This window comes from Plectropomus leopardus, chromosome 17 (genome assembly GCF_008729295.1).
Source record: "Plectropomus leopardus isolate mb chromosome 17, YSFRI_Pleo_2.0, whole genome shotgun sequence".
NCBI classification, from domain to species: domain Eukaryota; kingdom Metazoa; phylum Chordata; class Actinopteri; order Perciformes; family Serranidae; genus Plectropomus; species Plectropomus leopardus.
The window spans coordinates 509,552-525,096 of record NC_056479.1 but is presented as its reverse complement, the minus strand read 5'-3'; the positions used below and the strand labels follow the sequence as shown (position 1 = coordinate 525,096).

At 41.7% G+C, this 15,545-nt stretch overlaps 1 protein-coding gene across 1 annotated transcript; it reads left to right on the top strand.

Annotated features, from left to right (window-relative positions):
- Positions 1 to 1,276: 1,276 nt before the first annotated feature.
- Positions 1,277 to 11,078, top strand: scpep1 (serine carboxypeptidase 1). The gene is made up of 13 exons (XM_042505110.1): positions 1,277 to 1,390; positions 1,629 to 1,768; positions 3,503 to 3,592; positions 3,909 to 4,064; positions 5,113 to 5,187; positions 5,620 to 5,692; positions 7,534 to 7,571; positions 7,657 to 7,785; positions 9,599 to 9,683; positions 9,824 to 9,937; positions 10,060 to 10,197; positions 10,317 to 10,480; positions 10,873 to 11,078. The coding sequence occupies exons 1-13, from the start codon at positions 1,330 to 1,332 to the stop codon at positions 10,933 to 10,935; spliced, it is 1,326 nt and encodes a 441-aa protein (XP_042361044.1). The 5' UTR covers positions 1,277 to 1,329; the 3' UTR covers positions 10,936 to 11,078.
- Positions 11,079 to 15,545: the final 4,467 nt, after the last annotated feature.

The window sequence follows — 15,545 nt, the reverse complement described above, 5'->3', positions numbered from 1 at the left end:
TTTCCATAGGGTTTGAATTTTGTCACAGGTAAAATACAAACAAATAAACAAAAGCAGGTGTTCAGTGGTTTTTACCTCAAATTTTAATCCTGCTCTGATGAATTCATTTCACAGGCAAATGTCATTGTGAGCCTCATCATGAATGTATTATAGTGAAATCTGGATACAGCCGGCATGATGCCATGGATGTATTATAAGGAAGCATGAAGCATGAAGCGGCGAAAACTCTTTTTCGGGGTTTAGAAAAGTGTAAAATACCCGGATCTACTGGCCCAATAGGAAGCATGGATGTATTAGGAAGCAATACATCCATGATAGGAAGTAGAAGTGATTAACGACAGTCGAACGCGGCCGAGTGTACCCGAGCACTGACTCCGACTCACTGGCTCGCTCACACAAGTTACCCGAGTCGAGTGCTCCAAGCGAACAGCGCTCGTTCACGAGCATTCCTCTCGTAGTAGCTAAGTTTATTAGCAACAGCAGCTAATCGGCGGTATAACTACAGCGGTGCTGTCGGTTTTAATATTTACGTGATAATCAGATAATGGTATCTCTCTCTCTCTCTCTCTCTCTCTCTCTCTCTCTCTCTCTCTCTACACACACACACACACACACACACACACACAAATATACATACAACTTATCAGAGAATCATATCGTAATCACGACCGGAGAAATGAAATTAACAGAATCAAAATATATTGTGCCCACAAAAATATAATAAAAAGCAGTGCCTTGTAATACTGCCCCGTGTATTACTACACAGCTCAACTTTAAGGAAATAGTACGTTCAGTACTGTTTAGTAACTGTCACTAGAGCTCCGTGCTGCTCACTGATAACCGGTTGTTTGAATACAGACCGCAGACTGTATATACGGTCTCTGATACAGACACGGTAAGACGTCCATATTACAGGCTTTACAGCTAACAGCGTATGGATATGTTGCAAGATGGTAAAAATGATGAATTCTGATTCAAAAACATCCATTACTAAGGCCGACACGGAGCCTGTGTTGTGTCAGCAACTCCAAGAGTTACATGCGCATCCACGCGGTAGAGTCCCGCGGGTCCTATGCGCGTTCATTTTATGTCTGGCGTGGCGCACTTCCTGTGGGCCTGATGCCAACACCGGTGTGTTGTCCATGTTACTTTTGATGACATGACTAAGTGCAGTTGGAATGTCTTGCGTTACCATCATCGCGGGTGCAGAGTGGCGCAGAGCCTTGTGATATATTTTGGGGTGGGGATGAGCTGTGTCAGCTGACCCAGAGTGTGGTCATGTGACTTGTGCAGAGAGGAGTCAGCCGAGCACAAAGCGACACTTCAGCAATGGACAGGACCGGACCAACTTACACGGCGCTGGTTTTACTGGCTGCGGTTGTCACCGCTGGTAGGTTCATGGTCTATTTACAGCGAGTTTGAATGTGGAAAGCTTTCTAGTCAACTATGGTCAAAACAGCAAACAGATAGACCTGCTGGTTTTGACGTTTCCTCGTGCCGTCACTCAGCTGGTGGCAAAACGAAACCACCGTAGCTGTGTGCTGTTAGTGATCAGACAAGGCTGTAAAACGGTGACACTTTAACTGAACACCTAGAGAACACGGCTGATGTGATTGACTCCCGCGCAGGGCTTTGCACACCCCGGGCCGGTAAAGAAGCTTGGAACTATGTGACGGTGAGGGACGGGGCCCACATTTTCTGGTGGCTGTACTACGCTGACAGTCCGTCTGCTCAGTACCAGCAGCTTCCTCTGCTCATGTGGCTGCAGGTAGGACACACACACAGGCTCCACTCACTGTTTCTCTCACACTGCTGCTACTGCTTGTTGTTTCTACAATTTTGTCCCCTGTTAGTCCATGTCAATGTGAGGGTCTATAGACAGGGAGGTCGTATGCTGTAACTCAGTCTGAGTCAATTTATGTTTGTGATAAGGGGCTTTATAAATAAAATTGACTTGACTTGACTGCAGCCCGCACTGAGCCCAGCTCCCAGGATGCCACCGATTCCGCATAGATTGGGGGCTAATGTTGCGTTGCATTGTACTCGGAACTCAGAAAAATAACGACCTTCGACTTGGAAAAGTGCAATGGAATGGCCATTTAAGTCGGAAATTACCAGTTAAGACTGGGCTTTTTCTTGTTGGGGAATATTGCCCTGCAGTGTATACTCTGCCATGATTGAATAAAATACCGAAATATAAATGACAAGTTTTAAAATGTTATTTTTGGTAAATACGTTGTTATATCAATCGAGTAATAAAAAAATAATAGTTAAATGGGAAAAAAATGAATAGATTAATCGAAAAAATAATCTATTAAAAAACAAATCATTAGCTGCAGCCCTAAACGTCAGATAAAACTCCAATTCATAACATCCGATTTGCCAAGGTGCTGCAGTGGTTAGCACTGTGGCCTCACATTAAAAGGTTTTGGCAGGCCGGCTTGGACCCTTCTGTGTGGGGTTTGCATGTTTGCTACCTGTCAGTGGGTTTCCCCCGTTTCCTCCCATAGTCCTAAACTGTAACTTAACAACTGGAACGCACCGCCTGCATAAGCAGCACGTGATAACAATCTCATCCAACTGCTGCGTCTTGCACGCTTGTGGTGTTCACACTGTCAGCGTTGTTGCTGCGATGCTGCTGCAAATCTGCCTGCTTCTGTATGTACTGTATTTCCACAACTATAAGCATGTTCCACTTAATGAAGCTGTGCAAGCTCCAGCATTGTAAACAACATGGTCTTTCAAATATTTCTTAATAAAATGCCTTGTGTCATCAACTGAGTTGTCAGAGAGCTTTTATTTATTTATTTATTTATTTATTTATTTAAAAGATTATTTTGGGGGGATTTTTTCCCTTTATTGATAGGACAGCTGTAGAATGACAGGAAATGTGGGAGAGAGAGGGAGAATGACACGTAGCAAAGGGCTACAAGCTGGAATCAAACCCGGGCTGCTGCAAAGGCCTGGACATATGGGGTGCACACTATAGCAGGTGAGGTAGAGGCCGCTCAAGAGGGCTTTTACTTTGAAACGGAAATCAGAAAGGCTGAGTGAATGAGGTAAGATGCATTTACTGTTTATCAGGAGCACAGTGAGAGAATCAGGTAGAGCACCCTTTGATCCCTTTGACTCACTCTGCTCTACAAGACTCATGATACTCTGCTGGGAGGAGAGCAGACAGTGGCTCTGGAGACGGATATTCAGTCAGCAGCTGTAGCAAGTAGAATAAAAACAGCTTTGGGGGTGAGACTAAGTAACAGCTCTCTGCTTCTGTTTTTATGGGCACAATAGGAACTGACTAATAAACTGGTCTTTCTACCTGTAGGAGCCAACCGTGCAAGAGTTATAAAACAAAACCAGTCATCTGAGGAAAACTCGCCATCATATTTTCAGAAATTGGTTAGAAGACGGTTAATCTGTGAAATAATAGCTCATTAGATACATACTGTATATGGTTGTTAATGTTTGCCCATGAACAGGATGTGTGCCTATGTGTCCTCAGGGTGGACCAGGAGGATCAGGAAGTGGCTTTGGGAACTTTGAGGAGATTGGACCTTTGAACAGGGACCTAGAGCCCAGAAAAAGCAGCTGGGTAAGAGGGTTGCTTTTAAGGTTTAAAATAAACGTACTGCTATTGAACCACAAACAATTTAGAGCGCACTGCAGAGGAAAAAACTGTTGTAAAGTTGTGACTGTGATTCATCCTGGTTGAGTCATCTCCTGCAGTGTGTGTCAAAATTCCATAAGGGACATGTTATCATGGACTGTTGTTTTTGTAACTTTGACGATGCTGTTGTGTTATAGCAATGTTTAAGTCTGCTGAAACTGAGGAAATGCAACATACTGTGTGTGTGTGTGTGTGTGTGTGTGTGTGTGTTGGCTGTGTGTGTGTGTTTTGGCTGTCTCAGGTGCAGGCAGCAAGTGTGTTGTTTGTGGACAACCCTGTGGGCACTGGCTTCAGTTACAGTGACCGGCCGGACGGCTATGCTACTAATGTGGCCATGGTGGCCTCCGACATGCTGGTGCTGCTCCAACACTTCTTCACCGAGAGAGCAGAGTTCCAGGTACGTCACTCCAGCATGATACTCTATTACTCCACAGAATTTACTGGATACATTTTTTTGAATGTCACAACCCCCACAAAATGATGCGTTTCACTATTGGGGTTTGATCTATTCAGTCCAATAATTTTAGAAAGTCTGAAAGAGCAGCATGTTTAAATAACTTGATCCCCATTCAAGCTAGTGGAGCACTAAACAGGAAGTTAGCCATAGAGCTGGTGGAGGTTAGTTGCTTTGCCGCACTCAGTTAGCTGCTTTGCTGGGCATGCTTTATTGGCCTCATATGATGATCTGTGTAATTTGATACAGCAGAAATAGAGCATTTTGGCTCATGCCCCCGTCATTGAGGACAAAGAACAAGTAGCTGAATAGGTTAAACAATAAAATGAGACAATGTTCTTCACATGTAAAGACTAAACAACAAAAAATAAATACATATAGCATAGATAGAAACCTGGACAAGAGCAGGGCTGTACTGATGGCTAACAAGTTAACTAATCAGTGCCTACAGGATATCGTGGGCTGTTTTTGTGACTGTTTGCGGCCTGAGGTGCCTGATGTCACTACCACTTTTCATAAAAGTTGGGATGCAAGGCTTTTTTTTGGTGTCATAAGAGTTTGTATTTTTTTTAAAGTTACAATTACTTTAAATTCCATCATTACATGATGCATTTTCAGAGCCAATATTGGTGAATATAAAACTGATATATAAAAAATCTTAGACGGTGTTCTTTTTCATGTAAGTCAGAGCCAGTCAAGAAGATTTAGAAACAGTGAGGTGGACAAGGATGAAACGGGTTGACATGGTTGTAAAGCAGTGATTGTCAGAAAGAATAGGATACGTCTCAGAGGTGGCAGGCACAGATAATAGTATGTGAATTGATGCTATGGCAGCATAGCAAAATCCTGGAGGGACTGACTAATGCACATAATCTCAGCCTGCTTTGTTTGCTCAGCTTTCCGTGTTACTCTAGTACTGCATCTTCTCAATCACAGTCTGAAGTGTTATGATCACAGCCTCAGATTTTTCAGTCAGTTATGTTCTTTGCAGGCCATTCCCTTCTACATCTTCTCTGAGTCTTACGGAGGGAAGATGGCAGCAGCTATCTCCTTGGAACTCACGAGGGTGAGAGTAAATGTTACTTCTCTTTCTAACATCCTCTTCAGGTCCATGTGAGCGCACTGATATTGGAAATTCCCCATGTTGAACAACTGTCATGTGACTTTTCTTTGGGTCATGTTTTGTCATCAGTGGGTTGGAATTCTTGCAAGTTAACGACTTGTTCTGGAGAAGTTTGTGTCTGTACAGCTCCAGCAGCGAGCCTTTCATTACTGTAGAAACAATCTCAAAATGTCATCAGTAATCCTGAAAGTGTTCCATGCAGCTGCCAGCCAGTGACAGTAACTGGATTACTGGCTCTGACATTTCTGAATTTGTGGAAACTGTGAAATTTAGTCTGGCTGTTCATATGGTCCACTTAAAGAGTTGTACAGAAACTGAGGAATATACAAACTACTTTTGTGGATATTTTGTTGTTTTTGTCTCTTGTCTGTTCAGGCCATAGCACAAGGGACAGTGAAATGCAACTTTGCTGGTGTGGCACTTGGGGACTCGTGGATTTCTCCGCTGGGTCAGTATCAGTCAGTCCCGTATGGTCACGACCTTTGTACCTGTTCTGCTGGAGCACTCCACATCTAGATTTTGAAACCGAAAACAATCCATGTAAATTACACAATGGCAAGTCATTCATGCTCCGATTTTTTAAAATTGTCTACAGAGCATCAGCACAAATTCCAATTTTGTCCTTGGTTGAAATCCAATCTCTTGAATTTCTGCAGTGCTGCACTTTTCTATGTAGAAAAAATAACTGCAGTTTTTGTCTGAGGAATGGGAAGTAATCAAACACTGCAGATTGTATCACACTTGTCATTCAACCCTTCAAAACCTGCAGCTACAACACTTTTTTCATGCTGTTTTGAGATGCCTTTGGCAACCCTTTGAAGCAAAATAGTATGATTTCTTTCACAAATTTGAAAAAAGGCAATGAGAAACTTGATAAGAAATGTTCCCCAAATTAGTATTTATCGAAATTTATTTTTGAAAAGCTAGTGAAAAATGCCCAGGCAAAAAAGAAAAAAGCTAGGAAAAAAACATTTAGAACATTTAGAATTATTATAATTAGGTATTTAAAATGATTACAAAGTTCTTAGAATTTTTAAAGCCCCTTTACCTGGTCATTTCCTTGTTGCTTTGGTTATTTTACTAATTTGCAGGTGATTTTTTTCTAGCTTCTTTCTAATTTTTGTGTCATTTCTGGTGTTGCTTATTGGTGCCTTCTCTTTTTTTTTGCACTCATTTGCGCGTTTCAAAGGGTTAAACCAAGCATAGCCGACCTCCCTACAGTTTACTGTCTATAAAAAGAACTGACAGTCAAAAGAAGACAAAATGAGGGTACATGGAAGGTTACACCACAGAGTGACATTAATGGGGCAGTTATTTATTAAGTATTTGAAGCAGGGCTGTATGGGGTGCTTCTCCACAGTCAGAATATCACATACAGTACATGTCAGTTTGCACACCCCCAGTTTGGAGAAGCAGGCTGGAGTCTGGCACAGAGGCTTAGCAATGTACTGCTGTAGGTGAAAGTCAGGATTTCATCTAATTTAGCCACCTTAAAAGTTTCACTAAAAAAAAGTTTAAATGTATGTTATCTTGAGAGTATTTTTCACCACTTTACCTTTCTGTCAGACAGACTGTTTCATTGGGAAAGACATAAACAGCCTCAGTTCTCCATCTATGCTCTCATCAAAGCTACCAAAATCCATTAAGAGAAACAGTGATTTTATCTCCCTGAACACAGGAGCTGCTGGTCTGCTGCTGCTTCAATCAGTCAGTTAGTTTGTGATATTGTGGGATTTTGGTGATTGTCCTGTTTGGAAACCACTGTCTGACATAAATTTTGTAGCAGTGTAAATACTATTAATACTATTAATACTATAATTACTTCAACTGATATTGATTTGGTAAGGTGGGACTTTTTGTAGGTGGGTAAAGGTCGTTTTGTTGCTGACCTCCATCCACAGCAGTAGATCAGGTAGCTTCTGTGTCAAAAGACTCCAGCCTGCTTCTCCAAACTGAAGGTGTGCTTACTGACTTCTGTTGTTTGTAATATAACGTCTATTAATAAGTCCCATACAGCATACAGTCCCGACATCTCTTTAACCTGAGGAAGATCGGGACTTGTTTTTCTAACTGATCAACTTGATGTCTCTCAGACGAATTTTTCAGATCAGCAAAAGAGAACACCTAACTTCAGTGATTTTTCTATTGTGGAGTCTATAGTGCTTATTATACTTGCCATAGGAAGTCACAGATCAGCAGAATGTTAAATGCATTTCATTGATCAGAGATAACAGAGCTTCTCGTTGAACGACCAGACTGCTCACAATAAGACTTGTGCTTCATCCACAGACTCTGTGATGACCTGGGGACCGTACCTCTATACCACCGTAGGCTAAGTACCGAAGCACAGGAAAACATCTCTTTTAGAAATGTGTGCTATGCTGAGCTTTCCATGTTTCCTTTGCTGTGCAGTCGCTGCTGGATGATTATGGCCTGGCAGATGTGAGCGGTGCAGCCGAGGCGGTGAAGCAGGCTGTGGAGCAGCAGCAGTTTGACAAGGCCACGGAGCTGTGGTCTGTGGCTGAGACGGTAGTGGAGCAGGTTGGTCAACTCACAAGGTTCCACAGCACTGTTTGAGGCTGTCAGGGAGCTGTTTACAGTGTTTATCAGTAATTAGGAAGGGCTACCCATGCCAGGGGTATGCTGTCAGTTCTCAAAGTGGCTGGAACCATGATTTATGGTGACTTTTTGGAGACATGTTTATTGTAGAGACAGGCCTTTATGTCCATTCTATCTGTCTCCTTGCTTATCAGCAGGAAGTACTCATTTTCTGTGGCACTAACTTAACTCTAAAAAAAAAATGAATGGAGACTGGCCTGCTCAGAATGTGTCGAGTTAGTTAGTTAGTTAAATACTTGAAAAAACAGTGCCAAATAGAGCCAGTTGTAACAACGCCCTGAAGTAGGCCACGGGGTTGAAACGCATCTGCGTTTTCCATACCTCTTTTCTTTCCTTACTTTCTCATACAAGAGTGCGTGTGACTGCTTCAAAAGACCACTCCACCATTTTTAGGTAACTGGCTCTTTATGTCTCCGTTTGTTCAACTAACTTAACACTGCTTGATGTTAAAAGAGTAGTTTTTGGAAATGTGTTTAATGCTTTCTTGCCAGGAGTTGGAAGAAAAGCTCAGTACCACTTATTTTTGAAGAGCAAATATATAGAAGCAGTCAGCAGACAGCTAGCCTAGCTTAGCACAAAGGCTAGGAATAGGGGGAAACAGCTAGCCTGGTCCCAACACATCCTTTCTAGACCTTAGGTTTTGCACAAAATAATTCTTTTTTTTAATTGATTGTAAAGGGAGCATGTACAGTTTAAAAGATAAATGTTGCCAATTGATGTACTGTACCAGATTGAAGCTTAAAGCTAATTAGCATCTGCAGTCCCTCGGCAGGTCAGAACAAAAAAAGCACATTGACATTATAATCTAAAGTTGTACAAGAAGAAGAGAAAAAGAAAAGACACACAAGACAAATAACACACAATAGGGATACTAAGAAAAAGACACAATACAGACAATACAACATAAAACTACAACAAAAAAAGCACATCACACACAAAACACAGAATCAAATGCTACACACAATAGCACATCACTACTGAAAGCTTGTCAAAATAAAACCAAGTTATAGTCCAGAGTTCAAGGTCAGTGAGGACAGAGCTGAGCAGCTTTAACCGTCTTTTCAAGGTGGTTTAGAAAAGATGGTTGCTGAGAAATAGGAGGGGGGTCCCAGTTTTTTTAAAGATTATTTTTAGGCTTTATTTACGCCTTTATTCAGATAGCCACAGCTGCTGCAGCAATGACACAGCCCCTGTCCATGGGGCACCCACTCCACCATGTGAGCTACTGGGCACCCCGTAATCTCAGTTATTAATATCTGTAAAACCACTGGATTAAAATGTTTGTGGCTATTGCTGACCTGTTGTCATGGTGAATCGTAGTATCGGAGCTCCATTGATGATTGCTTTTTTCATTCACCACGCACAAGCTTAACTGAATACACTCATAACTGATTGAACAAACTCTGATCAGATGTTCTGGAACTGAAACTCACAAGTTTCCCATCTCAGCATTCATCAGGTCAGAGTTCAGAGTTACACTCAGAGTATGTCGAAGCTGCTTTCTGGAATGGACCCCTGGTTGATGATGTTCCATATGTTTCTATAAGGTCCTAATAATTCACATAAATAAGTTACATTTTAACAAAGTTTGCAACTTGCAGTATCATTGTGCAACTGCAGACTCAGATGAGCCTGCAGACTGTCTAATAAATATGACACTGATATTGACAGAATGATTTTGCATTATAAGTCTGATTTCCTTGCTCCTTACCATCTGCTGTGGTTTTCATGTCAGAACACCAATGGAGTTAACTTCTACAACATCCTGACCCAGGAGCCGGATGAGAAATGCCACTCTGCAGCAGGAGAGAACTTCATCTGTAAGATGCTTTGAAAAATGATTTTAAAAACTAACAGCTAATTGGGTTTGGTAGCATGGGATGAGAAGGTTAATGAGATGAGTTTAAATGAACATGAGTCATTTCAATATTTTAAGCTTAACCATGTTATCATCCACCAGCTCTGCAGACACGTCGCCATATTTGCCCGCTACACAGCCAGTCCCTGAGCGAGCTGATGAATGGACCAATCAGGAAAAAATTGGGCATCATCCCCCAGAACGTCACCTGGGGAGGTACGCTATCTCAACGGGGGACTTTGAGATCCAAATACATTCTTAAAACAGCACTTTCTTTTTTCTTTTTGTTCTCAATCTGTGTGAACGGTTCTTCTCTGCTGTGTGAGCGTTGTGTCCAGGCCAGGCAGAGGACGTGTTCAGCAACATGGCAGGAGACTTCATGAAGCCTGTGGTGGATATAGTGGACCAGTTGCTGACTGCTGGAGTCAACGTCACCGTCTACAATGGACAGCTGGATCTCATAGTGGACACCATGGGTAACGTCCTCAGTGTCCTGCCTGCAGCAGGGCAGCAGGGCTGTCTGAGCTGTAAACTATCCAAAGACTGAATTCCTCTCAACATAGCAGTGACACATGATTTCTATTTCCTGTCCCAGGTCAGGAGCTGTGGGTGAAGAGGCTGAAGTGGGAGGGGCTACCTGAGTTTAATAAGCTAAGGTGGACCCCCCTGGATGACCCCTCCTCTTCAGGCATAACTGGAGCTTTCTTCAAGACTTACAAGAATTTTGCATTCTATTGGATCCTTAAAGCTGGTCACATGGTGAGATACCAGTCAGGGGCTCCTCCCTGTTTTAATGCACCGGCCAGTTAACTCAGTCCCCTGCAAGTTGCCACTGATAATTGTGTTAGTGAACATGGAGAAACCTCTCTGGAATTACAAATATAAGAGATTCTAGAATGTGTGTTCTTCATGGTGGGATCAACAGGCCTCATTCACCAACCACTAAAAAGACATTTCTTCTTAAATCCCACTCACGCAGTTTTACCAAAATTCTGACTTTCACCATTGTTTTCTTCTTTGGGATTTGTTACACATTTTGTGCTGACATGAAATTGATCCAGATACTGTTACCTAGTGTCTGTTAAGCTGATTGAGAACTTCAAGTCACATCAAGTATAAAACAAGTAAAATATATTTTCCTGTTTGTCCAGATTCCATCAGATCAGGGACCAATGGCCTTGCAGATGATGAAGATGATCACTCAGCAGGACTGATTCATCCACTGATTCCAGCCCAAACAGCTCTGACAATCACAATGATCACATTATCTCTTTATAAACCACGCTATGTTCAACTAAATCAAGAATCTCTGTTGCTTCCAGCCATAACAACATTAAAGACACTTGATTTTTGTAAATACTGCCGTGGCTTCTTGTCTGGCAAAATATCAAAGTGTTCAGAGATGCTTGGAAACCCATGTCCTGTTATTCTAATATGGTTTAACTCCCCGCTTTTGGCTTGAGTGCCTCCTCTCTGGAATGTGAAAAAAGTCTCAAAAATGAGCTGGGCCTCTTGATCCACAGCTTACTGCCCTCCCACACACAAACTAAGCAATAAATTTGGGAGAGAGTGGTGACAGGGGGAGCCCAGTTGGTGATGAAAGCAGCTCCTGCTACCAGGATCAGCCAATAGCTCACTTCAGTTGCAATAGCACATTTCAACCTTTGGAGGGCAGTTACACGCATATTTATATATATATGTAGAATTTTAATACTTTGCACTCAAATGTCGAGAAATTGGCCTGAATCAATCAGCAGTATTAGCTAAATACCCATTTATATTGCTTTTCAACTGAGAAAAAGTGGTGTGGAGGATTAGTTACTCTTAAACTAATTCAGACTAACAACCTGTTATCAGGCTTCAATAATCCTTTTCATTCTCATCCAGTTCATTTTGTTCTTTGAGAGCAGTTTGAAGATAAATGTATTAATTCTGGATCAAGTTACCTTATCAATAACAATGTGCTGTCGTTTTGAAATAAAGGCAGAATAAGAGTTAAAACCAGGAGCAGCATTCACATGGTTAGCTAAGTGCTTACGTGATTATGGTTATATGAAATAGTTGTATAGGGAGACCTCCCAGCATGCACCTGGGCAACAGACTTGTAGCCATAAGTCTTGCTTTGTGTTCCTACATTGTTATAGGTGTCTTTCTATTCTACGTTGTTCTTCACATTTCAACAGTTCCCACACTTTGTTCACTTGTTATTTAGTGAATCTTTGACTTGTATTGATGCTGCATGATTGGTGGATGTCCTCCCCATGGATGCACAAGAGACTTTTCAGTGATATTCACAAGCTTGCTTTGAAATTCAAACCTCAGTGTCTTAAATAGCATCGCTGTTCCTGGAACATTGTTCTGCAAAGTGAATTCTGCAGGTATAGTCCATGGATGCAGGCCAGAATTTTCACCACTTCCTACCACCCATGTGGCAAATTCTGGTTGGGTGAAATTCTTAAATTTATTGAAAGGATAACCCCTTGAGATGTATAATGTTTTCGAGGGGGTCCTCATCAAAAACAAACAGAAAGTACAAATGCAAAAAGAAATATAATAAAATACACAGAGACCCATTACATTGCAAGACACTTACAAACATACACAAAAAGCTCTCCCAGGCCCAGCTAATCCCCCACCAACCAAATCCCCAAGGTAGTGTACATTAAAGTAGAGAGCGTGCAATACATTCAGTAACTGTACACACAAAAAGTATACAGACATTTTCATGTGATATACTGGTATAAAGAGAAACAAAGATATAAACTGTTTCATGACGCTGAGAAAATGAGACAGGATATAAAAAGAGTTAAAAACAGGAGCAGGTTGTTTGAAGATGGTTGAGTATGGATACTTTAAAGAGATAAAAAGAGGTAATAGACCGAATTGAGCAAGGCAGGTTGTTTCTGTCAGATAGAGCTTTAAATTTAAATGCATGTCAACAAATTTCTTTATGGATTTTGGGAACAGAGAAAAACAGCTGCTTGGTATGCCTTAGGTTATATGAAGACCGGCATGGAGTAAAGAAGTGTTTTAAGAAGGGAGGATAATTTAAGAAATTACATTCAAAAATAAGTGATAATATCTTGTGTGTTAACCAATTCAATGACTCGTACATCCAGCAGTGATGAGTTCTGTAAGGACACCTCAAAACAAATCTACAAAGACTGTTCTTGGATCATTAACAACTTCATTATTGATTCTGATATGTGTAGTTAGACTTTTAGCTGATTTATTGGTTATGCTGATGATTTTGTTCCAAAATTATTTAATGTTGTTAAAATCAGTTTTTAAGCAGTCGTTGTAATAATGAGATTTGAGGTTTCTAGTTTTGGTTGTTCATGTATTTCTCAAATTTTTTGAAGCATTCCAATCAGAGGAATGCTTTGTTGAGCAATATTTTGCCCATGCCCTATGTCTTTGTTTAAAAAAATGTATTAGATTGCCATCTATCCAAAGCAAGTATTTTTCTTTAACTGTAATTACTGTCAGGGAGCATGTTTATCAACAACTTTAACAAATTCTGTGTTAGAGAAATTCCAAGCATCTTCAGTAAACGGAATTAGCTGAAATCTATGCCAATTTATATTCATTATATCTTGGATAAAAAGTTTGGAGTTGATATTTTTAGATTTTCTAACTTTGATACATTTCGGTGAAAGATGAGGTCATGTTATTTTCCAAACACAAAACACAATAGAGTGGTCACTGAAAAAGTCAGGTAATACCCCAGATTCAATTATGTGACAAGAATCCAATCTAGGAGGGATGCAGACTTGGAATTAACTCTGGTGGGTTCAGTTACGCTGCCAAATAAAGTGTGATCATTGCTAGATGAGTGATCTAACCAGTTGTTATTAAAATCACAGAGGATAATCAATTCAGATAGACAGTTTAATGAGTTAATGGTAGACCAAATTTACTTGGTGGATTCCGAGGGATCATTTGGGGGGTCTATAAATATTTATGGAGACTTATTTTAACAAATACACATTCAAAATACAAAGGATTGCACATTATAGTGCATTTCAGTCTGTGAGTGAAACAGGAGCTGTCTGGAAGCTTGCAGGTTTATACACGATTTCAGATCATAAGTTGCAGTATGACCATTGGTGCTGGGAATCTCTACATCCAGTCTGACATCAACGTACCTTTAAGAATAAGTGCAAGATACTTCTCATCCATTTCAGTGAGGACCCCAGATATCTGGAAATGACCTTACATATTCAACTAAAACACAAGAAACTTGTGCTCCGGAAAAGGATAAGCACTCAATGAGGATACTAGGGTCACTGATCAGCAATTATGACTTAAATATGAATGCTTGGGAGAGGTCAGAAGAGTCAGAGAGCAGTGAAGACTGACACATCTTTGGGGTCATCAGGTGGGAACCTCCTTTCATCAGTGTTTCACCTCCTTGGTCCCACAACACCTCCAGGAGTCTAGGCAGTGATCTCGTGTCCCAAAGCCACTCCCCAAGTGCCAGTCCTCACTGCTCCTATGCAGCCCAAACAGCCCTGCCACCTTCAACAGACCCAGGCTACGTTTATGCAAGCTCCAGGTAATGGCAGTACCACCTGATACAGGGACAGGGCTAATACAGATACAGGGCTAAGCTAAACTACTACAAAGCTCTCACAGATACAAGCTAAACTACAAAGCTATCACAGTTACAAGGCTAAAACATGGCTATCACAGATACAAGGCTAAGGCTAAGGCTAAGGCTAAGCTACGCAAGCCATGCTAGCTAGGCTAGTTACCACATGGCTATCACAGCCTACAGACAGATACCACAGGCTACCACAGATACAAAGCTAAGCTAAGCTAACACATGGCTATCCCCCAGGAGGCTAAACTGAGCTATCTAAGCTGGCTAGGCTGGCTATCACATAGCTATCACAGCCCAAACAGCAATACCACCTTCAGCAGACCCAGGCTCTATTTTTGAAGACTCCAGGTAGTGACTGTGCTGATACTACCTTCCCTAGCACATGCATCACAATTGCCAATATACTACAACTCAATTACAAGACTCAAGCTCAGGGAAATAAAACACACATATTTGGATGGCAGCATGGTCTCACACAAAAAAAGATTCAAACAGGCCACTCCCACTCCTAAATACCCTCACACTTCCTGGATTTTCTCCTGAGAGGACTGATTGGTGGATCTCTCCACCTGACCTCAAAGTTGGCCGTTCCCCCTGCTGGTCCACAACTGCCATTGTTCCTCCTAATCCAAATCCACTGACTGGATTTAACTTCCCCATCTGACATTTCCGTTACTGTCTTCCTCAAACTTTGCTCCCTTACTCCCAGTTTCCCCAGGAGAGAGATAGCTGATCCAGCGACAAATCCCCTACATCCCACTTCAACTGGGCGAACTCTAGCTTTCCATCCTTTCTACTCAGCTTCTGCCTGTAAGTCTGTGTACCTCAGTTTCTTCCTCTCATAGGCTTCTTCCACTGAAGCTTCCCAAGGGACTGTAAACTCAACGAAGTATTTGCTGGCTCACCGACCACAGCATTATGTCAGGCCTCAAATTAGTACAGACTATTTCCTGGGGAATAACAAGCTTTCCTCCTAAATCAACCTGCATTTCCCAATCACAAGCTCCCTCCAGGCGACCACACCTCAGGGTCTTTTTTCACGAGTGAGGGAAGGGTGGAGCGAGAGATCGACAGGTGGATCGGTGCAGCGTCTGCAGTAATGCGGACTCTGCACCGATCTGTCGTGGTGAAGAGGGAGCTGAGCTGAAAGGCAAAGCTCTAGATTTACCAGTCGATCTTCGTTCCTACCCTCACCTATGGTCACGAGCTTTGGGTGGT